At 37.9% G+C, this 19,913-nt stretch overlaps 1 protein-coding gene across 1 annotated transcript; it reads left to right on the top strand.

The window, feature by feature from the left end:
• Nucleotides 1-8,879: 8,879 nt before the first annotated feature.
• SPINK9 (serine peptidase inhibitor Kazal type 9) lies at nucleotides 8,880-13,472 on the top strand. The gene is made up of 4 exons (XM_030327674.1): nucleotides 8,880-8,934; nucleotides 9,695-9,723; nucleotides 11,947-12,074; nucleotides 13,323-13,472. The coding sequence occupies exons 1-4, from the start codon at nucleotides 8,880-8,882 to the stop codon at nucleotides 13,366-13,368; spliced, it is 258 nt and encodes an 85-aa protein (XP_030183534.1). The 3' UTR covers nucleotides 13,369-13,472.
• The last annotated feature ends 6,441 nt before the right edge of the window (nucleotides 13,473-19,913 follow it).

Below are 19,913 nucleotides of genomic sequence, written 5' to 3'. Positions count from 1 at the left end.
TTACGTATTTTCAGTTGCTTCTACCTTCTTAGGAGCCTTGATTTCTGTATTTCTCCATTTGCCTCACCCCTTTCTCCTCTGCTGCTATCAAGTTTTTGGCTACCTCAGTCCTTCCCATTCTTCCTCCGATCTCACTCACAACTTCTCGGCTGACCTGAATCCTCAGAATCTCGTTTCTGAGTACACAAAAGCTCCCTTCTCCTTGAAGATGGATTGTGATAAAGACCAAGGCATGGGCATACCCCTACCCCGTGAGCTCGTCTTCACCCTGGTGTATGGTACAGATAGAAAAACCTACGACAATCCCTGCCAACTGTGCGTGAAGGTCAGGGAAACATATCAACAAAACCATGATACAAAATGTGGGCAAATACACACCTACACTAGAATTCCTGATCGTCAAGGATGAAAGAGAGCCAGTCAACCGCCTCATTTTATAGATGGAAACTCTGAATTCCCAAAATTGGAAATGTCTCATTGTTCACATGGAAGACGAGGACAAGAACCCAGATTTGCTACTCCCAGTCCAGGGCCCAAACAGTGTTTCCAGAATTTCATCCATTATACCTCAATACTCTTGAGAATCAAATTCCTTCTACCATGAAATGACCCAGTGTATAATAACATCTATAAAGCACTTAGAGTTCACAAAATACTTTCATATTTTCTGTCTCGTTTAATCCCCACATAACATCATAAGGTAAAGGTTATCAGCCAAACTTTTCAGGTGATATAAAAGAAGCTCCCAAAGTAAAATGATGGGCAGAATTGCAAAACCGGGAATGGTGGATGGTTCTGCTTGCTCAGGGTCTAACTAGCATCTGTTCTACACACCACACTGCATAAAGAAAGTTAGGAAACATCTCGCTTTATTGCAGACCTGAGCCACATTAGTTCTTCAGTCTATACTGCATCCAAAGCAGATGCTAACCGTTGATGACACTGCCCCCTTTTCTGCCAACATTCACCAAAACTTACCACCTAAAAGGAGGTTTCTGATCTTTCTTAATTTGAAGTCTAGGTTTGGCCTACAATTGATACATCTGTAAAATCCTTTCAATATTTATAAATGATGTTTAAAAACAGTTATTGCTCTTCAAATTTTAGAATCAATCTATGGTTAACCGGTAGTAGAATGAATTACAGTATACAGAACGGAATGAGTATATTTTTAATGTATGAAATGTAAAAATTAACATAGAGGTGACAAATCTTTAGAGAAAAAAGTTGGCTGGGGGAAGTGTGTAGAGGCAAGTAATTTTCTTGCAGAATTACGAGATGCTATCTAAGGATGAGAATAATAGAACATGACTGAAATATATTATTTAAAGTTATAAAGGTAATATGAAGACTGAAAAGTCGTGATATACTCATCAAAAATTGGGAAGAGCTAAAAATCATGATATAGTCATCAAAAATTGGGAAGAACTAAAGATGGGAAGGTAATGTAAATTAATTTTTCCTTCATAGATGGGGGTCAATAAGTAACTCTTTTTAGTTAATAAATCAAGAAACAGGGTTACAAGTATACTATTGAGAATTATTATGGTAGCAACCTTAGAATAGAAATGGTTAAAATTATCTCCCACTGAAGTGTGATATTGGCAATGAAGACTTTGGTTTTCATCGTAAGCTAGTTAACGTCAATGGACTAAATATATATATATCTTACTATCACATATGTAATTAATTTCCTTTCTTTCCCTTTTTCCCTGCCAGGGAAAGTAAATCTTTGCCACAGGGAAGCTGATAACCATAAATGCAAATGTAAAGGAGGTTTATTTTTAAATTTTTACCTCTCCAAGTTTAGACCTGGAAGAGAAAATGATTTTATTCAGTTTTACTTGCTTCTCTGTGTACTCATCAGCATTTGCATCACTGAGGTCTTTGGCGTCCTCATCCTCTCTGTCTTCATTATACAACTTCACCAAACAGCTCAGGAGAACACAACAAAACTTGGGACAGGAGACTTATGTGTTAATGCGAACCTGAACTTTCACTGGTGTGTGTGGCCGTGGGTTGGTCATTCATGTGTGTGATAGCACTTTCCTTACTGACAAAATCAAGAGAATAATAATCCCTAATTTAACCTGTATATTGTGACAGTCAGATGACATATGCATGCAAACACGCTTTGTAAACTGAAAAGTCCTACAGAAATGAAAGGGTTGATTACGACCTGTATGCCTTCCTTCTCCAACATTTACCCAGGCCCAAAACATAGACCACATTCTTGGAAATGTGTTTGGCATGTTGGAAGTAAAGGCCCATGATCAGCAAACGTTCTGGGTTGTTTTTTTTTCTTGGTTTGAGATAAATGGGAACATTTCAGTTCTGTAGAAATTGATACTAGAAAGTGAAAAGGCAAATGTACAATGTGAACATACAAGAGTACATGAATTTATGTATATAGTTTGCTCCATTGGATATGGACTCACTTAATAGTGGAAGACTGTGATGAAAAATGAGATGTTCAAATAATCTCAAGGATCTCATCACAAAATATTTACTAATTTTGAAAGGAAAAAGAGTAACCATAGAGTGGAGAAACCTGGAAGACACTAACCTGCACAAGTGATCAAATTTAGCATCGTTAGTGATGGGGCAACATCACGTAAACTATCTCAAAGTATACAGTGCAAATAATATAGAGTAACTTCCGTATTTCCCTGCCAAAAATGCACAACTTGAACACAGCCCCTAGGAAATATCAGACAAACTCAAATTCAGAAACCTGCTGCAAAATAACTCATCTACAACTTTCAAAAACCAAGAACAGGCCTTTTAAATATTCTTCATTGAAAGAGTCTAAAGAACATGACAATTCATGATCCTGAATGCATCTTTTATTATTGTTGTTGAGAGTCCACATAAAAAAATTCATGTTTTTACTTTTTTTAATTTTTAAAATTTAAGTATAATTAACATGCAGCATTCTATTAGTTATAAACATCCTCATTTTTCAAGTGTATAACTCAGTGGTTTCTAGTCTACTCACAAAATTGTGCAACCATCGCCACCATCCGATTGCAATACCTTCCATCACTCCAAAAAGAAATTCCAAGCCCACTGGCAGCCACTCTCATTCCCCCATCTTTCCAGCCCCTGGCAACCATGAATCTAATTCTTGTCTATGAATTTACCACTCTGGACATCATACATAAACACAGTCATATTATATAGTGTCTAACTTCCTTCACTTAGCATAAGATTTTCATGATTAATCCATGTGGTAACAGGTGTCAGTACTTTATTCCTTTTTGCAGCAGAATAATATTCCATTCTATGGCTAAACTACATTCAACATTTATCAATCAATGGATACTTGGATTGTTTCCAGTTTTGAGCCATTATGAATAAAGCTGCCATGAACATTCACATCCAAGATTTTGTTTTGTTTTGTTTTCAATTCTCTTGGGTAAATACCAGAAGTAGAATTTCTAGGCCATAGGGTAACTCTACATTTAACTTTTTGAGGACCTAACAAACTCTTTTCCAAAGCAGCTGCTATGACATTTGCCATTCCCACCAGCAATGTATGAGGGTTCCGATTTCTTTACATCTTAAACATCTTGTCTTTTTTTTTTTTAGACATTCTAATGGATGTGAAATTGTACTCATTTTGGCTTTGATTTGCATTTCCCTATCTTTATTGGCCATTTGTATATCTTCTTTGGAAAAATGTTTATTCAAAATCCTTTGCTCATTTTTTAACTGGATTATTTGTCTGGTATTGTTGAGCTGTATATATTCTGTTTATATATTCTGAATACTAGTCCTTTATGAGAACTATGATTTGCAAATATTTTCTCTCATTCTTTGGGCTGTCTAATGAAGAACAAAAGTTTTTAATTTTGATAAAATCAACTTATTTATTTTCCCTTTTGTTTATTGTTTTTGGTAGCATATCTAAGAAGCCATTGCCCATTAAAAGGTCACAAAGATTCATGCCTATGTTTTCTTCCAAGACTTCAAAAGTTATAATTCTTACATTTAGTCTTTGATCCATTTTGTGTTAATTTCTGTTATACTTTTTTATACAAGATGAAGTAAGTGTCCAACCTTAGTGTCCCAGCATGAATTTTTGAAGACTATTCTTTCTCCAGTAGGTTGTCTTGGCAATTTGCCTTTGTCAAAAATCAACCGATCATAAATAAAAAGTTTATTTTTGGATCTTCAATTGTTATACACTGTCTTGACTACTATAACTTTGTAGTAAATTTTAAAATTGAGAAGTGTGCGTCCTCCAGCCTTCTTCATTTTTAAGATTGTTTTGGCTATACTAGGTAACTTTTATTTCCATACGAATTTTAGGATGGACTTATTCATTTTTCCAAAAAGGGCAGCTAAGACTTTGGTAGAGACCACTGCCATCATAGCAATATTAAATCAGGTTGGGTTGGATCGATCTGTTATGAAGGCATTGTTGACACAAATGACAAAATTTGAATGGAGTCTTGAGGTAAAGAAGTTCCTTGTTTTAGTTTTGCAACAATTATTTCAAAACAAAGAGTTAAAATTTAAAAATGTGTTCTTCCTAATTGTTATGCAAAGCAGATACCAGTAACCTGATAAACCTGTTCCTCTGAGAATGCAAAGTACAGGCACAGAAGTGACTTCCTAATGTGAAATAGCAAGAGAATATGGGAAGGATATGCTACACTGGGCTGAATTCTTAAGTAAATTCTCAAATAAACCTTAAGGCTCTCCCCGCCTCTCCCACCCCCAATACATACTGAAAATAGTTCAGAATTCCTTGGGGGGGGGGGGGGAACTCAACTTCATAGTGACATTTTAGGCTTTTTTTTTTTCTATTCCACTATAACTCAGTGCTGCCTAAACAGTCTTGCTTATTAGGAGGAAAGTACTACCATTGTGTTGAAAGACATTTCTGAAAAGCTCAGGTGACTTAGTGTCAAAGCTTTCCTGATTCCCAGATCCTGCAACATTTCTCCTCCAGAGGTGACCACTTAACCCGTGCATGTGTGCACATCAACAGGTCCTAAACTCTGGCCAGTCTTCCCCAGAAGCAGAAGAGGTTTAAGCAATTATAATCCCACCCAGCCCAGCCTTCCGACACCCTCCACAGAGTCACCTCTATATTAGTTCTCCTCTAATTTTGTGTCTAAAATCTTGAGATCCAAGTCTCTTCTTGGGTTTCAATTTAGATGACTGCCTTATTCCCTAGAGATTCTCTCGTTATGGCCCTGTAACTGTATGTGAACTTGTTCCTTCTAGATCATCCTCTTTCCCTTCTCTTCTCCCTTCTGCATTCACACTCTTATAACCAAAGCCAAGTATCAGGCTCTGATCTAGACAAACTCTCCCTCAAATAGTACTTGCCTCACTAAACCCCTATCCCACCTTCTGGAGCCTGAGGGTGGAATTTGGGAACTTCTCACCTAGACCAGTGATCTTTAAATTATCCTGTGGAGCCCTAGGGTCTCCATGAGAGTGACTCGAGGGCCACTATAGGAAGATGGGGATTAGGAAACCAAGCTGCCACAGTCCTTCTTTAAGTAACAGAGAGCCTCTGTGATCTGTTTAGTGTATCATTCTTCCATATAATATTTTCCAGTTCCACTATGCACTCTTGTGACCTTGGGCAGGTTACTTATGTTCTCTGTGCTTCACCTCTTTTATTTGTAAAGTCTTGATAGTAGTAGTGTTTATCTCATATAGTTTTAAAATTTAAATAGGTTAATATTCATACAACAATTCCAAAAACTACCTGACACATACTTAGTGCTCAGTAAATATTATTACTGTCATTGCTATTGTCATTAAACAAAGTATTTTGCCATTAAAAAAGACAAGTTCAAAAATGTGGATAGAGGTCATTCTCACATTCAATAAAGGAATTACCTCTACAGGGTCCCTGACAAGTATTCACTTGACTTCCAATGAGACGATTAAAATGATAAGATCCTCATTACCTGCAGTCATTATCAAACATTGCTGATCATCACAAAGTTTCTTTTGCTATCAGTGCCAATATCTATTATTTCCAGTAAGGCCACAAAGATACATCATCTGCATATTTTAAGACAGTTCCTAAGTGCTTACTGATCTTGCCACTGTCACTGTTATTCTCTTCGCTATCTTGATCATCATCATCAAATACCAAAATCTGTTAAGAGCTTACTTTGTGCCAGACCCTGGATAAGTACTTTCATATACATCTCATTTGAAACTTACAACAAGCTTATGATAATGGTGTCATTAACTTTATTTTGTAAGCTTGTTAAAGAAAATTATTTGGCACTTATTAAAATGGTAGGGAAGGTGCCATTCAAGGTATAGTCTTGAATGCTCCTATTGCAATAAGAGAGAGATAGTGCTCAACTCCGAATATAATAAGTGGGGATTTATAGCCAAGGAGCAAGTTGAGGGAGTCAGTAGATGGAAAATTGCTAACATTAGTTATCAAGGACAGGGAGGATTCTTGCTAAAGGTTGGCCAAGAATTTATATATTAAAAGTGGGGAAAATAACTTGATCAGATATCTAGGGTAGAGCAATGACTAAGCAGGATTCTATGCTAATACAGAAAGGGGAAGGCAAAAGGCATGAGATGGAGGTGAGGTGGGGAGCAAGGTTAAGGCCTAGTCAAGAAAAGGACTCAGAGGAGCCTAACTAAAGTTTAGTCAAGAAGAGAGTCCTTGTTAAGCTATAATGAAGACAGTAGGAAAGTTTCTCATTATTCATGCTATACCCAAGTTGAAATATACCCATTTCTTTTTTTGTTGTTTTGTTTTTATTTTTATTTAAATCCAAGTTAGTTAACATACAGTGTAGTAATGGTTTTAGGAGTAGAATTTAGTGATTCATCACTTACATATAACACCCAGTGCTCATTTCAACATGTGCCCTTCTTAACGCCCATCACCCTTTTAGCCCATCCCCCCACCCAACACCCCTCTCACAACCCTCTATTCTCTGTATATAAGCGTCTCTTATGGTTTGCCTCCTTCTCTATTTTTATCTTATTTTTCCTTTCCTTCCCCTATGTTCATCTGTTTTGTTTCTTAAATTCCACATGTGAGTGAAATCATATGGTATTTCTCTTTCTCTAACTGACTTATTTCACTTAGCATACTACATTCTAGTTCTATCCATTATGTTGCAAATGGCAAGATTTCATTCTTTTTGAATACCAAGTAATACTCCAGTGTGTGTGTGTGTGTGTATACCACATCTTTATACATTTGTCAGTTGATGGACATTTGGGCTCTTTAATTTGTAATATAGTTTCTAAGAGTAAATGCTCATTAATGTTTACTGAATGATTAAATGAACATTAAGAAACTAAAGTTATTAGGAGATAAAGAACTTGCCCAAGGTCATGTAGGGAATGGTGAAGCTGGCAATGAATTTAGCTCTGCAAGACTCTTAGAGTTTCAACTCTCAGTAGTATTAAGATGTCTGACCCCCCCAGACCGGCATAGGTTCCAGCTGTCTTTATCCTTTTGAAGGGAAGCAACTGTGAATTTCAGTCTCTCAGTCTTTGACACCACTTCCATTGGTGGTATAAACAGTGTCTTACAACTGTCTACCAAAACTGCAAGAGCTGCTTGCAAGGTGTTCTCATAGAGTTGCTCTATTTGAAAATTGGCACATTTCAAAATAAGTGTCCTTGTAGCCTTTATCAAAGATTTCAAATGACAAATAGTTTGATAAAGCACAATTAAATGTATTTAAACCACGACCAAATGATTGGTGGCTTGTCTATTAAAAATTATTGTATTAGTGTAAGATGTCACTGGACTGGTATGTACCTACAGCCCATGGAAAAGTCAACATCTCATTCTTTTTTTCGAGAGAGAAAGAGAGAGGGTACTCACTCATGAGCAGGAGATGGGAGAGGGAAAGAGAGAATCTTAAGCAGGTTCATATCCAGTGCAGAGCCCAACATGGGGCTCAATCTCATGACCATTGAAATCATGACCTGAACTGAAATCAAGAGTCTGACATTTAATTGACTGAGCCATCCGGGCACCCCAACATCTCATTCTTGAACCTTGAGCCTGTGCTTCAGGTACAGTCAAGCCACTGCAGCCAATAAATCCATTATTGGTTAAGATGGTCACATAGCTCTTTATTATTGCCTTTGAGGAATCCCTTCTTCCAAGGTTCCTTGATAAGGAAATTCCACCAGAGATCTGGCATTAAATGAGGAGTGACTATTCAACAAGTCCACCCATTTTACCATCTCCTCAAATTTAGAATCTTGGAGAAATTATCCCCCTGCTAAGAGCATAAATCATTGCTTGTTACTGCTGAATAAAGACTTGGGTGTTGATACCTTTTCTCTGTGCCCAGTCTAGAGTCTCAACTGGCAATATTTCCCATTGGTGCTGGAGAAGATAGGAGGAAAGAGGGGAAACTGGGAAAGTGTCAAAAGAGGGGAAACATAGAAAGCTGCCATGGTGGTGAGTGTTCCTGGAAAAGTAGTGCAACCAAGAATATGTAGTAAACTGGGTGAAATGACTTAACTTCTTTCTGACTTCACTTTCTCATCTGTAAAACAAAGAAAATTGTAGTAACTGACAGATTTGTTATGAAGATCCAATCATATAACAGCTGTGAAAGCACTCATCTTTCAAGTATGTAAAGAAACAAAGAAATAACAGTTTTATTGGGTTCTATGGTCTATTAAAATGAACAAACACGAGAAACCATCTGATTTCACAATAAAAGAATTCCCATACTAGCATATGTCTCTGACCTCCTCCCAGGATTCTGTTTCTGGAAATAGTTACTTCACAATTGAGGCAGGAACTCTTGTCAATATATAAGGTAGAACCCAAGTGGGCAGAGCAGACGGCAGAAAGTTACTTGTTTTGCCTCCCTCTGACTGCCCTTGGCCACTTCAGCAGCATGAAAGCAACAGCCTTTGTCCTGCTCTTGGCTTTGGCTTTGACATCCATCTTCAGTGAGTATCTCCCTTATTATACCCACCCTTCCCCGATACTAATAGCTCATGTTGTCTTCTGCTCACAGAATTCTGGGATAAACACAGATACATAGATAATAAGGCAGGTTTTTTGAAATGCATTATTTTGTCTCTACCAATAAATCACTGAATGATACTATCTCTGGGGCTGAGATACTATCGATTCTGGGGCTAAATGGTTAGCTAAGACCAAAGTCTCATCCATATAAATATTTTGTATAACTTCTTTGGTAAGTGTACATCCAGACTTTGCTTTGACTTGATATCACCATTTATGGGGATGCCATTTCTTCATAAAACAGTCTCATCCATTGTTTGGCAACATGAACTATTATTATTTTTCATTGAGTTGAACTTTGCCTCCCTAGAATTTTCAACTGCTATGTATTCCTGCTACATAACAGCAGACATTCCCTAAATATAAAACCACTTCTCTGGTGTTTTTTTTTTTCCCAATATTTCCTAAACTCTGATTATGAGGTAGGAAAGAACTTCTCAGTATTATAGTAGTTTCTCTTCGTTATTATAGTAGTTGGCTATGCTCTAATCCCACTCCAAAAAAAGAAAAAAAAATATGTGCTAAGCTTCAACCTTTGATATTATATTGATACACAGCTCTGAAGAGAGTCATATTTTTGACAGTCTGAGAGCTGAAACATAAATAAAAGATCATTTTTCTACTAAGATGAGGTTCTTCCAGAGTTTAATTTAGTTTCTCTTGTCTTTGTTTTTCTTACAGATGTAGAATGTGCCACAGGCCCTCAACAGGTCAGTACATCCATCTTGATATAAAGGTCCTACTTCTAGGTAATTTTAAAGCCAGTATCAATAAGGAAACATTTGCTACTATACATTAATTAAATTGCTACATGTTTGAAGAAGTTTTTAAGTATCAAAACTGGTTCTATTTAAAAAACTATTGAGACCTTTCTGAACGGGACATAATAGAACAAAGTGGTTAGATACCTAGCATTCGAGTTATAAAGTCCTGAGTTTGTATTCTAGCTCCCTGATTGTGTGGCCATGGGCAATAATACTGGGTTCATAAGCTTATTGTGAGACTTAAAGCCACAACGCTTGAAGAGAGGTGAGCTAAGTACCTGGCACGTAGTAAAGCTCAATAAGGACAAGTCATGATTGTTGTAATTGTTAAGTGGGTCAGACACATCTTTGTTCTTTATCTTAGAGAATGAAGATTTTAATTGAACCTTCCCTTTATGACTCATATTGAGTAATAACTATTGTTGAGAAATTCTAGCTGTGGTGGTAAAAACTTTAAACCAGGAGTCAAGCATTTTGGGTTCTAGACCAAGCTCCATGACTTTTCAGCTGTGTGATTCTGGGGCCCAGGCAGCTCCTTTCTTCTCTTTGAATCTTTTGTTTTACCTATTAAAGAGAATAATAGGATTCTCTATTCTATTCTCATGATTTACTGGTTGCTTGAGAATGAAAAAGATTCATGAAGAGGAAGCCTTGGGAGTCTCCTTGTACATATCACATTGAGTCCTGGTACTGGGGTTTGAGCAGGCAAGAAGTGAAGTCATGCTGAAATATACTCACCAGGGGGCCCTGCGATTCTCATTCTCCACCATACTCCACTAGGCCCTGCGGTCCTTCTGCCATTTTGTCACGCATACTAATCTCTGTATTGCCAGCTCTCAGCTCAGCCCTAAAACTTAGAAGGTGCATGGTGTAAAGCAACCAAAGGAATGAAATGATTAATTAACGGAACATAGCTGAAGGGGAAGATGAATTTAACTTGAAGTTTGACCATATTTCATGCTATCCAAGTGGAGATAATCAAATCGTAAAATCTTACATGTGGAATTCAGAGTCAGAAAAACTGGAAAGGTGGGGCGCCTGGGTGGCGCAGTCGGTTAAGCGTCCGACTTCAGCCAGGTCACGATCTCGCGGTCCGTGAGTTCGAGCCCCGAGTCAGGCTCTGGGCTGATGGCTCAGAGCCTGGAGCCTGTTTCCGATTCTGTGTCTCCCTCTCTCTCTGCCCCTCCCCCGTTCATGCTCTGTCTCTCTCTGTCCCAAAAATAAATAAACGTTGAAAAAAAAAAAAAAAAAGAAAAACTGGAAAGGTAGAGTCTTCTGAATAGAGCTGGAGTTTGTGTAGGCCAAGGGATAAAGATAATAGCTATTATTTACTCAGCATTTTCCATGTCACAAAGTGCTAAGCATTTTACATGTATCTTCTTGCTTATATATATTTTTTGCTTTAACCTTACACTGTAGTTATTATTGTCCTCACTTGGCAGGTAAAGAAATCAAAGCTTAAAGAAGTAAAATGATTGTCCCAGGGTCATATCCCAGAGCACATCAGGATTTGAACCCTGATGTGTTTGACTTTTACTGTTCACATTCTTCAGCTTGCTCATAGATGAAAAACCCAGAAAATTCTTTCTTGGTGATTGCATCCTTGCTCCTGCAGAGAGCTTTACACGCTGGCTTTGCTCCTGCATATAGAACAGTGATTCTCAACTACAAGCAAAATACATGTGACTGTCTGTGTGCTGGTTAAGTGTATAACAAGTCATTTGTTACCAATAATGAATGGTAAAAGTCGCTAATGATGTGCTAGTTCTTAAAACTATAGTAGGTATCCCTATAATACATCTCATTCTTGCATTCAGATAGAATTTTTTAAACGAAAGAGAGGAATAGCAGGATGTGTAGAACACTAACCCCATGGGAATCGTTACATCTGTGAATTGGCCGTGGATGTTTTTAAATTTAAATTTTTAATTTTTAAATAAATAGTGATTTGGTTACAAGCTGCCATAAAGAAGTTTATCACTCATGATTTTATATCTGATGTAAGAAATCTTCACACTTGATATATCTCAAAGGCGTTTGAGGAGGAATAGGAAACAAATGACCATTAGACTAGGAAACAAATGATTGGGGAGCCCTCTAGGCTTGCTTGGGAAATCCTAAATCTTGGGAATAAAGATTCGGTTGAAGGCTTTTAATATGCATTTCCAGGTTGACTGCAGTAAATATGAGAAGTTCCCACGGAGAGAAGAGGGATTTTGTTATGAAATATATGCACCAATTTGTGGATCTGACGGCAAAACTTATGCCAATGATTGCTTCTTTTGTTCTGAAGTTCGGTAAGTACTGAAATGTTTTTCTTTTCTGTGTTTAAGGTGTAATTGGGTGTTACGACAAATATATGTCCACTAGAGAAAGTGGTTTGGGGAATAATGAATATGTGAATATGACGAATATGTAAAATTTGGGGTCGCTAGTGTCACTGGATCTCTACATATTCTGGCAGTAAGAGTAAAGCAAAGAATCCGAGAATCTTTGAGTTGGAAGGATATTGGAGGGGCGCCTCATTCAACTTCCACCTACTAATCTATTGCTTGAACTCCCTCTGCAAATAATTCACATCATCTCAGAGTCTACGCTTGATTATTTCCAGGGACAAGGAACATCCCTCCTGTTAGGCATGCCAGTCCAGTCATATGTTAGAATGAACTAGATTTACTTGTTCAGCTTTAACCATTAAGTTTAGATACGTTAGAGCCCCCTAATTATTGGCACAAAAGGTGACAATAACTAAAAATCCTGAAGAAATTGTTCTGTTTCAGAGGGTGACTTCTCAACAAAATATATTTTGGAGCTATAATAAAAATTGAACTTGAAAATCAAGTAGCCAAAATTAGCTTAAAGGTAACAAAGTAATCATCTGAAAGATGTGTTAGTGTCAGATCAAAAAATATAAGGGGCGCCTGGGTGGCTCAGTCAGTTAAGTGCCGACAGCTCAGAGCCTGGAGCCTGCTTTCGATCCTATGTGTCCACTTTCTGCCCTTACCCCACTCATGCTCTGTCTCTGTCTCTCAAAAATAAAATAAACATTAAAAAAAAATTTTTAATATAAGATGGTGTATGATATACTAGAATGTATAGAAACATATAGATCCTTTTAAGTATTTTCAAAACATACATGAGTGAAAACAAACACCTAATATATATGGCATACTGTCCTGGTTTTTTTCTTATCAGAAAAAATAGTTTTATGAAAAGTTACATTTGATGGAAAGTGCAAAATGTGACTTTAAGACAAAATCATTTATGGGAAAAAGGTTTCTAAGCGAGTCTCCTTTTATTAGAAATTCATGAAATACGTTTTCAGGGATATAAACTGATTGTGACATATTTTGAGCATCATGCTCACATAACCAGCACCAGTTGCTCAAGTATTTCTAAATTGCAGTCACCCACCCCCTTTTAAAAACACCAATAAGTGGAGAGACTTGGGTACATTACTGGGGGGGTTCATTAGCGAAGTTTGGATGTTAATAAAACGTCTACGGCCTCAGCAATTTTCATCTGTTGCTGTTTTCTCTCCACAGGAAAACTAACAACAAACTGAAATTTGTACATTTTGGCAAGTGTTGAATCTATCTTCTGATTCCAAGGCACATGAAACATATTTCTTCTCCCATATAACCTATGCCATACTGCCTAATCTTGTCACCAGTGTGTCTTGATTTCTTTGAGAAATAAAGTAGACATATGGGAAATAAATGTAGGTCTGACATTTTTTGTTCAGGAGTTGAATCTTCCAGATTTGTTTTACTTTTGCTGATGTCTCATAGACCATCTTAGGGCCACATCTTGGGAGAAAAGGGTTAATTAAGAACAGTAGTGGGGCTTCTGGGTGGCTCAGTCGATTAAGTGTCCAATTTCGACTTCTGCTCAGGTCATGATCTCGTGGTTTGTGAGTTCGAGCCCTACATAAGGCTCTCTGCTGACTGCACAGAGCCTGCTTTGGATCCTCTGTACCCCTACATCCAACCCTCCCCCTCTCACGCTCTCTCTCTCAAAAATAAATAAATATTAAAAAAAAAAAAAAAAAGAACAGTAGTGGGAATCAGAAAAGCAAAGAAACTGAAGCAGATGCTTCTTCTTGCCCAAGCTAGAAAAACACCCAGTGGATAACTTAGTTCTTGTGTATTCCTAAAACATGAACAGAAAAAGAGGGGGAGCCTTCAAGCACAAGAATCAGGAAATACTGTTTTGCTAGATAGTTCTTGTTTAAGACATTGAAAGCTGTCCTGGATTGAGACTGCTGTCTAACTATTTCCTACCAGAAGACATGTCTGTAAAATGTGGCTGGTCAAACATGGCCGGTAAAGTTTTGCAAATTCCCATGAATTAGTTGATGTCTTCCATGGGTTTTCTCCCTGCTAAAGCGTGATCTCAGGTCTAGGACCCCAAGCTTATCTTACCCCACTATTACATCCTAAGTTCCAAAAATATTATTATATGTTCCAAAGATCATACTATCAGTTCCAAAGAACAGAGAGTATGCCTGTGCACATCTTGTAATCCATTTGTGCATCTGTGCAATTAACACATATCTGTTAATGCCTACTTTGTGACAATTTCTATGAATTATATGGGAACCAAAGGCAAAAGAAAAAAATTAAATTTCCTTACTGCCTATGTCCATTGACAAGTCCTTGTAACAGGCAAAGTGACATTCCTCTAGGAGCTCAACTGCCTCAATGATGACACTTTGCTAAGGGCAAAAGGGAATCTTAGCTTAACATTATCCCGACCGCCCAGGATCCTACTTTAACATTGAAAAATTCCTTTGGAAACTTCCTTTATCTTTACCCCCCAAGATATGTGTTGGCAATCATACTCCAAGCTTATGGCCACCTGATATACATATTAAGGGTCTCATGACTGAGTTTTTACTGAACAGTAATAAATGACCTTTTCCTAACTGCAGCTAGTCCCTCAAGGTCCTGGAACCTTTGTTTCCAAAATTCCTTAGAGACTTACACTATCCCTAACTTCCTCTAATCTGAAGGTATATAATCAGTCACTCTTCACAACCCCAGTGTAGCTCTTTCTGCCCATGGGTCCTTTAATAAAACTATCTTTTTGCACTGACGATGTCTTCAAGAATTCTTTCTTGGCTGTTTACTCCAAACTCCAACACTTCAAACCACATCACTATGCATTCTCTAAAAAGCTTCTCCTATGTATTCATTCATTCATGTAATCCTCCCAGATTATCATACATCATATTGTATTCTCATTAATCTGCAAGCATCTCTTTTGCTACATTGTGAGCTCATAGCTGACATGCTGCGGGTGTTCAGTTAATGCTTAATAAATGAGCTGAATTAAATGAAAATGAATTGAATTTGACTTCTATCAACAAGTAAGCGAGGAAACCATGGTGTCTTACCCCAGATAAGCCTGAAGTCGGGTGTCACTCCCTGATCCAACTCTGGCACTAGAATGTGTATGGCAACTGTTTGCATTCTTCACTAACCCAAACTCTGAATGCTTTTCCAAGTTCCCATGAAAAGGATCCAGACACACAAATAATAGAGAGCAATGATTGCTTTTTCAGAGGTTGTGGGGGAGTGACTTACATGGCAGATACCTTGCTTACCTACAGCTGGAAACTCCCCACCACTTTCCTTTCCCCTACAGTCATCTCCTGCAACACTACTGTAAGTGCTTGTCGTTTGTAGCATGAAAAGAAAATTGCTGTAAAATTTTAAAGATGCACAAATAAAATAAAATAAAATAAAACAAAATAAAATAAGAAATAGAATAAAATAAAATAAAAAATAAAATAAAATAAAATAAAAACAAATATGTGGCCAAAACCTGTTCTAGAACTGAGGCCTACTCACATTCTAAGAAATCTCACCCTGTTTCATTTTAAATTCTTCTCCATACTTCAGCAATGTAGGCATTACTATAGCCAATATACCCAGTCCTTCTGGGGCAGGTCACTCCTGTCTCTCTGAGAGAACAAAGGTAAGCTGAGGCATTGACTTTGCAATTTTAATTAATAATAATAGTACAGATCAAGGAAGTGGAAGCCAGACCAATAAAAACGTTCCTTTAACAAAACACATCCACATGGACACATGCTGAAAACTTTTCAGAATTTCTTAAGAAAAGGAACTCTGAGTCAATATAAAGTTAAGCTTTTTGTGAATACCTGTTTCAACACTGGAAGAGAACTACCGAAGTTGTGAAAGATGCCTCTAGAGAGCTCAGGAAACTATCCGATCGTTCCAGTTGCCAGACTCCCAGGCGCTGATTTCCTGGGATGTGAGCCATTTAATGCTTAAAAATAGGCTCTGTGGCCCAGCCCAGCCCTGGGTGACTGACTCATCAAAGAATAAGACTGGCTTCTGGGTTTCATTCTTCTTGTACCTCATTGTTCCTGAATCTCGTTCCACAAGCCCAAGATCCCTGTTCTGACCAAGGCAGCTTCTCCAGCCTGAGGCCCCCGCCCTGTCACCTGCCCAGTAGCCCAACCCTCTGGTCTTGCCCTAGTGGGGTATGCTCTTTGCTGCTCTCCTCCTCTCAACCCTACCTGTTCCAGAAATGGAGCCCAGTGGCAGACACCCAACAATATTGGTGGACATCTGTTGTGTGGGTCATATCGCTGGTTGCCCTCGGTTTGGGCTGTCTGGGCTTCAGTTCTTCCATGTTTATCTATGAGGTCCATGGATTGCCTGAACCACCATCTGTTTGCTACCACGCTCTTGAGACATGAACATGTCCTCTGTGTCAGCTGAAATTGTTTGTGCAGCCTTCGTAATATAATGGCTAAGATAGCGATCATTTGGCAATATGTATATTACCAAATCTTTATGTTGTATATCTGAAATTAATGTCATATGTCAATTATATCTCAAATTTTTTAAATTCCAAAAACTGAAGGCAAAAAAACCCTAAAGAAATTTTAAAATGAGAGAGATGTGGGGCTTTGGGGATAGAGAGTCCTGGGATTAAACCTAGTTTTGCAGCTTCTGAGTAAACTTGAGTTATGGGTTGAGCCCGAGTTTCGGTTCTGACATTTCAAAATGGGGGCAGCAACAGTACCTAATGGAATGGCCTGAGTCTACGTATACATCCGGTATACAATGCTGCGCCTGGAACATAATTAGCAAACAGTAAAAGAATGATTGGAAAAACAATAACAACAAAAGTCTGTGGTCATTCTAACTTTGTTCCCTAAGCACAATGGGTAATTCTATTTTAGGTTCTAGCTTCTCACTGTCTTCTCCCCAATTCCACCCTAGCACTAGCCCACCCCTGCCTGACCCCTGTCTGACCCGGTCCTGAGAGAGCATTATAAATCTGTTAGAGCAGACCATCACTTTTACAGCCACAGAAGGCAGCAGAGTGGCTTGATCACAATGCAATGAAAATATATTCCCATCAGGGACCTTGGAAAGAGTTTTTTGAAGGTATGCTCATTTTAGGATTAAAAAAAAAGAAAGAAAGAAAGAAGAAAAGAAAAGAAAGGAGGAAAAAAAAGAAAACAATATATGTCTTCTGGTTTGGAGCACCCTGAGAGCAAAGACTTGGGTCCTGGTTATCCTTGTGTCTAAAATGGATATCTGGGTTTTTTCAATTAAGTTTTTTTTAATTTTAATTCCAGTAGAGTTAGCATACAGTGTTATATTAGTTTCAGGTGTACAATATAGTGATTCAACAATACTACACATCATTCCGTGGTCATCGTGATAAGGGCCCTTTTAATCCCCTTCACCTATTTCACCCAAAACCCCACCCACCTCCCTTCTGGCAACCACCAGTTTGTTCTCTATTGTTAAGAGTCTGGTTCTTGGTTTCTCTCCCTTTCTCTCTCTCTTTACCTTTGCTTGTTTGTTTTGTTTCTTAAATTCCACATATGAGCGAAATCACACGGTATTTGTCTTTCTCTCACTGACTCATTTCACCTAGCATTATACTCCTTACCTCCATCCATGTTGTTGCAAATGGCAAGATTCCATTCTTTAAAAAGAACAATATTGATATCTGTTTCTTTGTTTCTCCACTGCTTGACATATAGTGGGTGGCCTGATACGTATATGTAATTTTTAAACTGTGAGAGAAAAAAATAAAAACAAACTTAGGTTGAATATATTCAAGACCATGTATTCAACATCCTAATGGCACTAAGAGTCCCACGCTAAATTCTAGATTGCCTGAAAATAACAAAAGAAAACAGTGTTATTTAGCAAAGGGCAGAGAATGGAAGAACAAATGTAATTCCTCCACAGCTGAAGAAATGTGTCCAGTCTGTGGTTGCATGAGGGTCTTCGCAGGAGGAGAGGAAAAAGGGGGTGCAGTAGGTGGGACCAGGCAGCCTAAACTGCAGCAAAAAAATGGGAGTTAGGGAAGAGGCACATAAAAGGTTTCAAAGACAGAGCTTGTGCTATTTCTTAAACTATCTGATAGACATATGAGCATTTGTGTTGCTATTATTATTTAACTTGTACATGTGTATTATATATACTCTTTTGTATGTATGATATACAAAATAGAGAAAAAATAAGGTGGATAAGGAGAGAAGTAGTAGTTGTTCTCAGGTATAAACTGGCCATGAATTTGAGATTTGCTAAGTGAAAAGCATTAATGTAATAAGTTTGCCTTTAGGGCATTCTCTTCCTTCTCCAATATCTATAGGTCACTTTGACACATTTTCCTCAAGGATGGAGACTTACTCTTCTCCTAAAATAGCCCTAAACTGACCAGGAAACTAGCCCATATACAGGCCCAAATCATAGAGAAAGGGATGCAGGCTGGAGGGCATTTACTCAATTGTTCTGAGCATTTCCACTTTGTCATTAAAAGTTGCCATGAAGAACAAAGCACAGAATCAAGGGCATCTTGTGACAGAAACCATTGGTTAAAAGTGTCACATATTGAATGAGTGATTCAGAGATTTCTGGACATCACAGGCCAATTACATTGCTTTTTAATAATTATTTATTGCAAAATAAAATAAGAATCACCATAGAAATCCAAAACAAAAACTGTCACCCACAATTTTCAGGAAACTTCTCATTAGTTTGTCCATTATCCATACACATTGATGCAGTTTCACATGTTGGCAGTAATGTCATAAACATAATCTTGTGTTCCATTTTGCTCCATTATGCCATAAGAATATGTATTTTTTTTCTTTCCTCCATAATCTCTTGAAGTAACCAGCATACACAGCAAACTTTTTTAAAACATTTTTTTTAATGTTTATTTATTTTTGACAGAGAGAGAGAGAGAGAGAGAGAGAGAGACAGCATGAGTGGGAGAGGGGCAGAGAGAGAGGGAGACACAGAATCAGAAGCAGGCTCCAGGCTCTGAGCTGTCAGCACAGAGCCCAAAGCGGGACTCGAACCCACAGACCGCAAGATCATGACCTGAGCTGAAGTCGGATGCTCAACTGACTGAGCCACCCAGGTGCCCCTACACAGCAACCTTTAAACAAAAAGTCACTGTTGGAAGACTAACAGCATTGCCAATTTTGTTATATAAAAACTTTAATAAAAATCATAATCTACTTTCATAATTACTTCAGAACACGAAGCTGTTGTTGTAACCATGTACGGTTTTTACTACTAAATAATTCTTATTTTTTCTTAAAAGTCTCATCTGAAGTAGGTAGTAGCATTTAAATGGTCTTTAAATGTTATTCTAAGGAACTCTGGGAAGTTCTCCGGGTTGCCTGAACAGCACGAAAGCAGGCACAACAAGTGAGAACCCTCTACTCCCTCTTCAATTCAGAGACACTTCTCTTTTATTTATTTCTTATTTGGGGCGACAGCAAGATTTTCTGGCTCCTTCACCAGTTACCTGTTTGAACTTGGGCAAGTTTTGAGTTTCTCTGGCTTATCTTCCCTTCCTCATTAGTTACATTAGGATTCTGCTTACCCACTTCAAATTTTTGTAGGGATTCGAGGAATTCATGGATAATATATGCTTTCAATGTTCATGGTATGGTACATAATCATAACACATAATGAACTCAGTAAGAATTATTATTATAGTTAAAAAATATAAGACACTTATGGCTATAATCCTTACGCTCAATAGAGGAATTGCCTCTGCAGGATACCTAATGGGTATTCATGCTTCTTGGACCTGTTGAGTGAGAAGGCCGTCACTAA

This window comes from Lynx canadensis, chromosome A1 (assembly GCF_007474595.2).
Source record: "Lynx canadensis isolate LIC74 chromosome A1, mLynCan4.pri.v2, whole genome shotgun sequence".
NCBI classification, from domain to species: domain Eukaryota; kingdom Metazoa; phylum Chordata; class Mammalia; order Carnivora; family Felidae; genus Lynx; species Lynx canadensis.
Note: the sequence above shows the minus strand (reverse complement) of the source record. Positions and strands in the feature narration are given on the sequence as shown.

Excerpts from the sequence above, each read along its gene's own strand:
- SPINK9 (XM_030327674.1), top strand. The coding sequence starts at position 8,880 with ATGAAAGCAACAGCCTTTGTCCTGCTCTTGGCTTTGGCTTTGACATCC. Across the intron at positions 9,724-11,946 it reads GTGCCACAGGCCCTCAACAG|GTTGACTGCAGTAAATATGA; the intron begins GTCAGTACATCC and ends ATGCATTTCCAG. Across the intron at positions 12,075-13,322 it reads TTCTTTTGTTCTGAAGTTCG|GAAAACTAACAACAAACTGA; the intron begins GTAAGTACTGAA and ends TTCTCTCCACAG.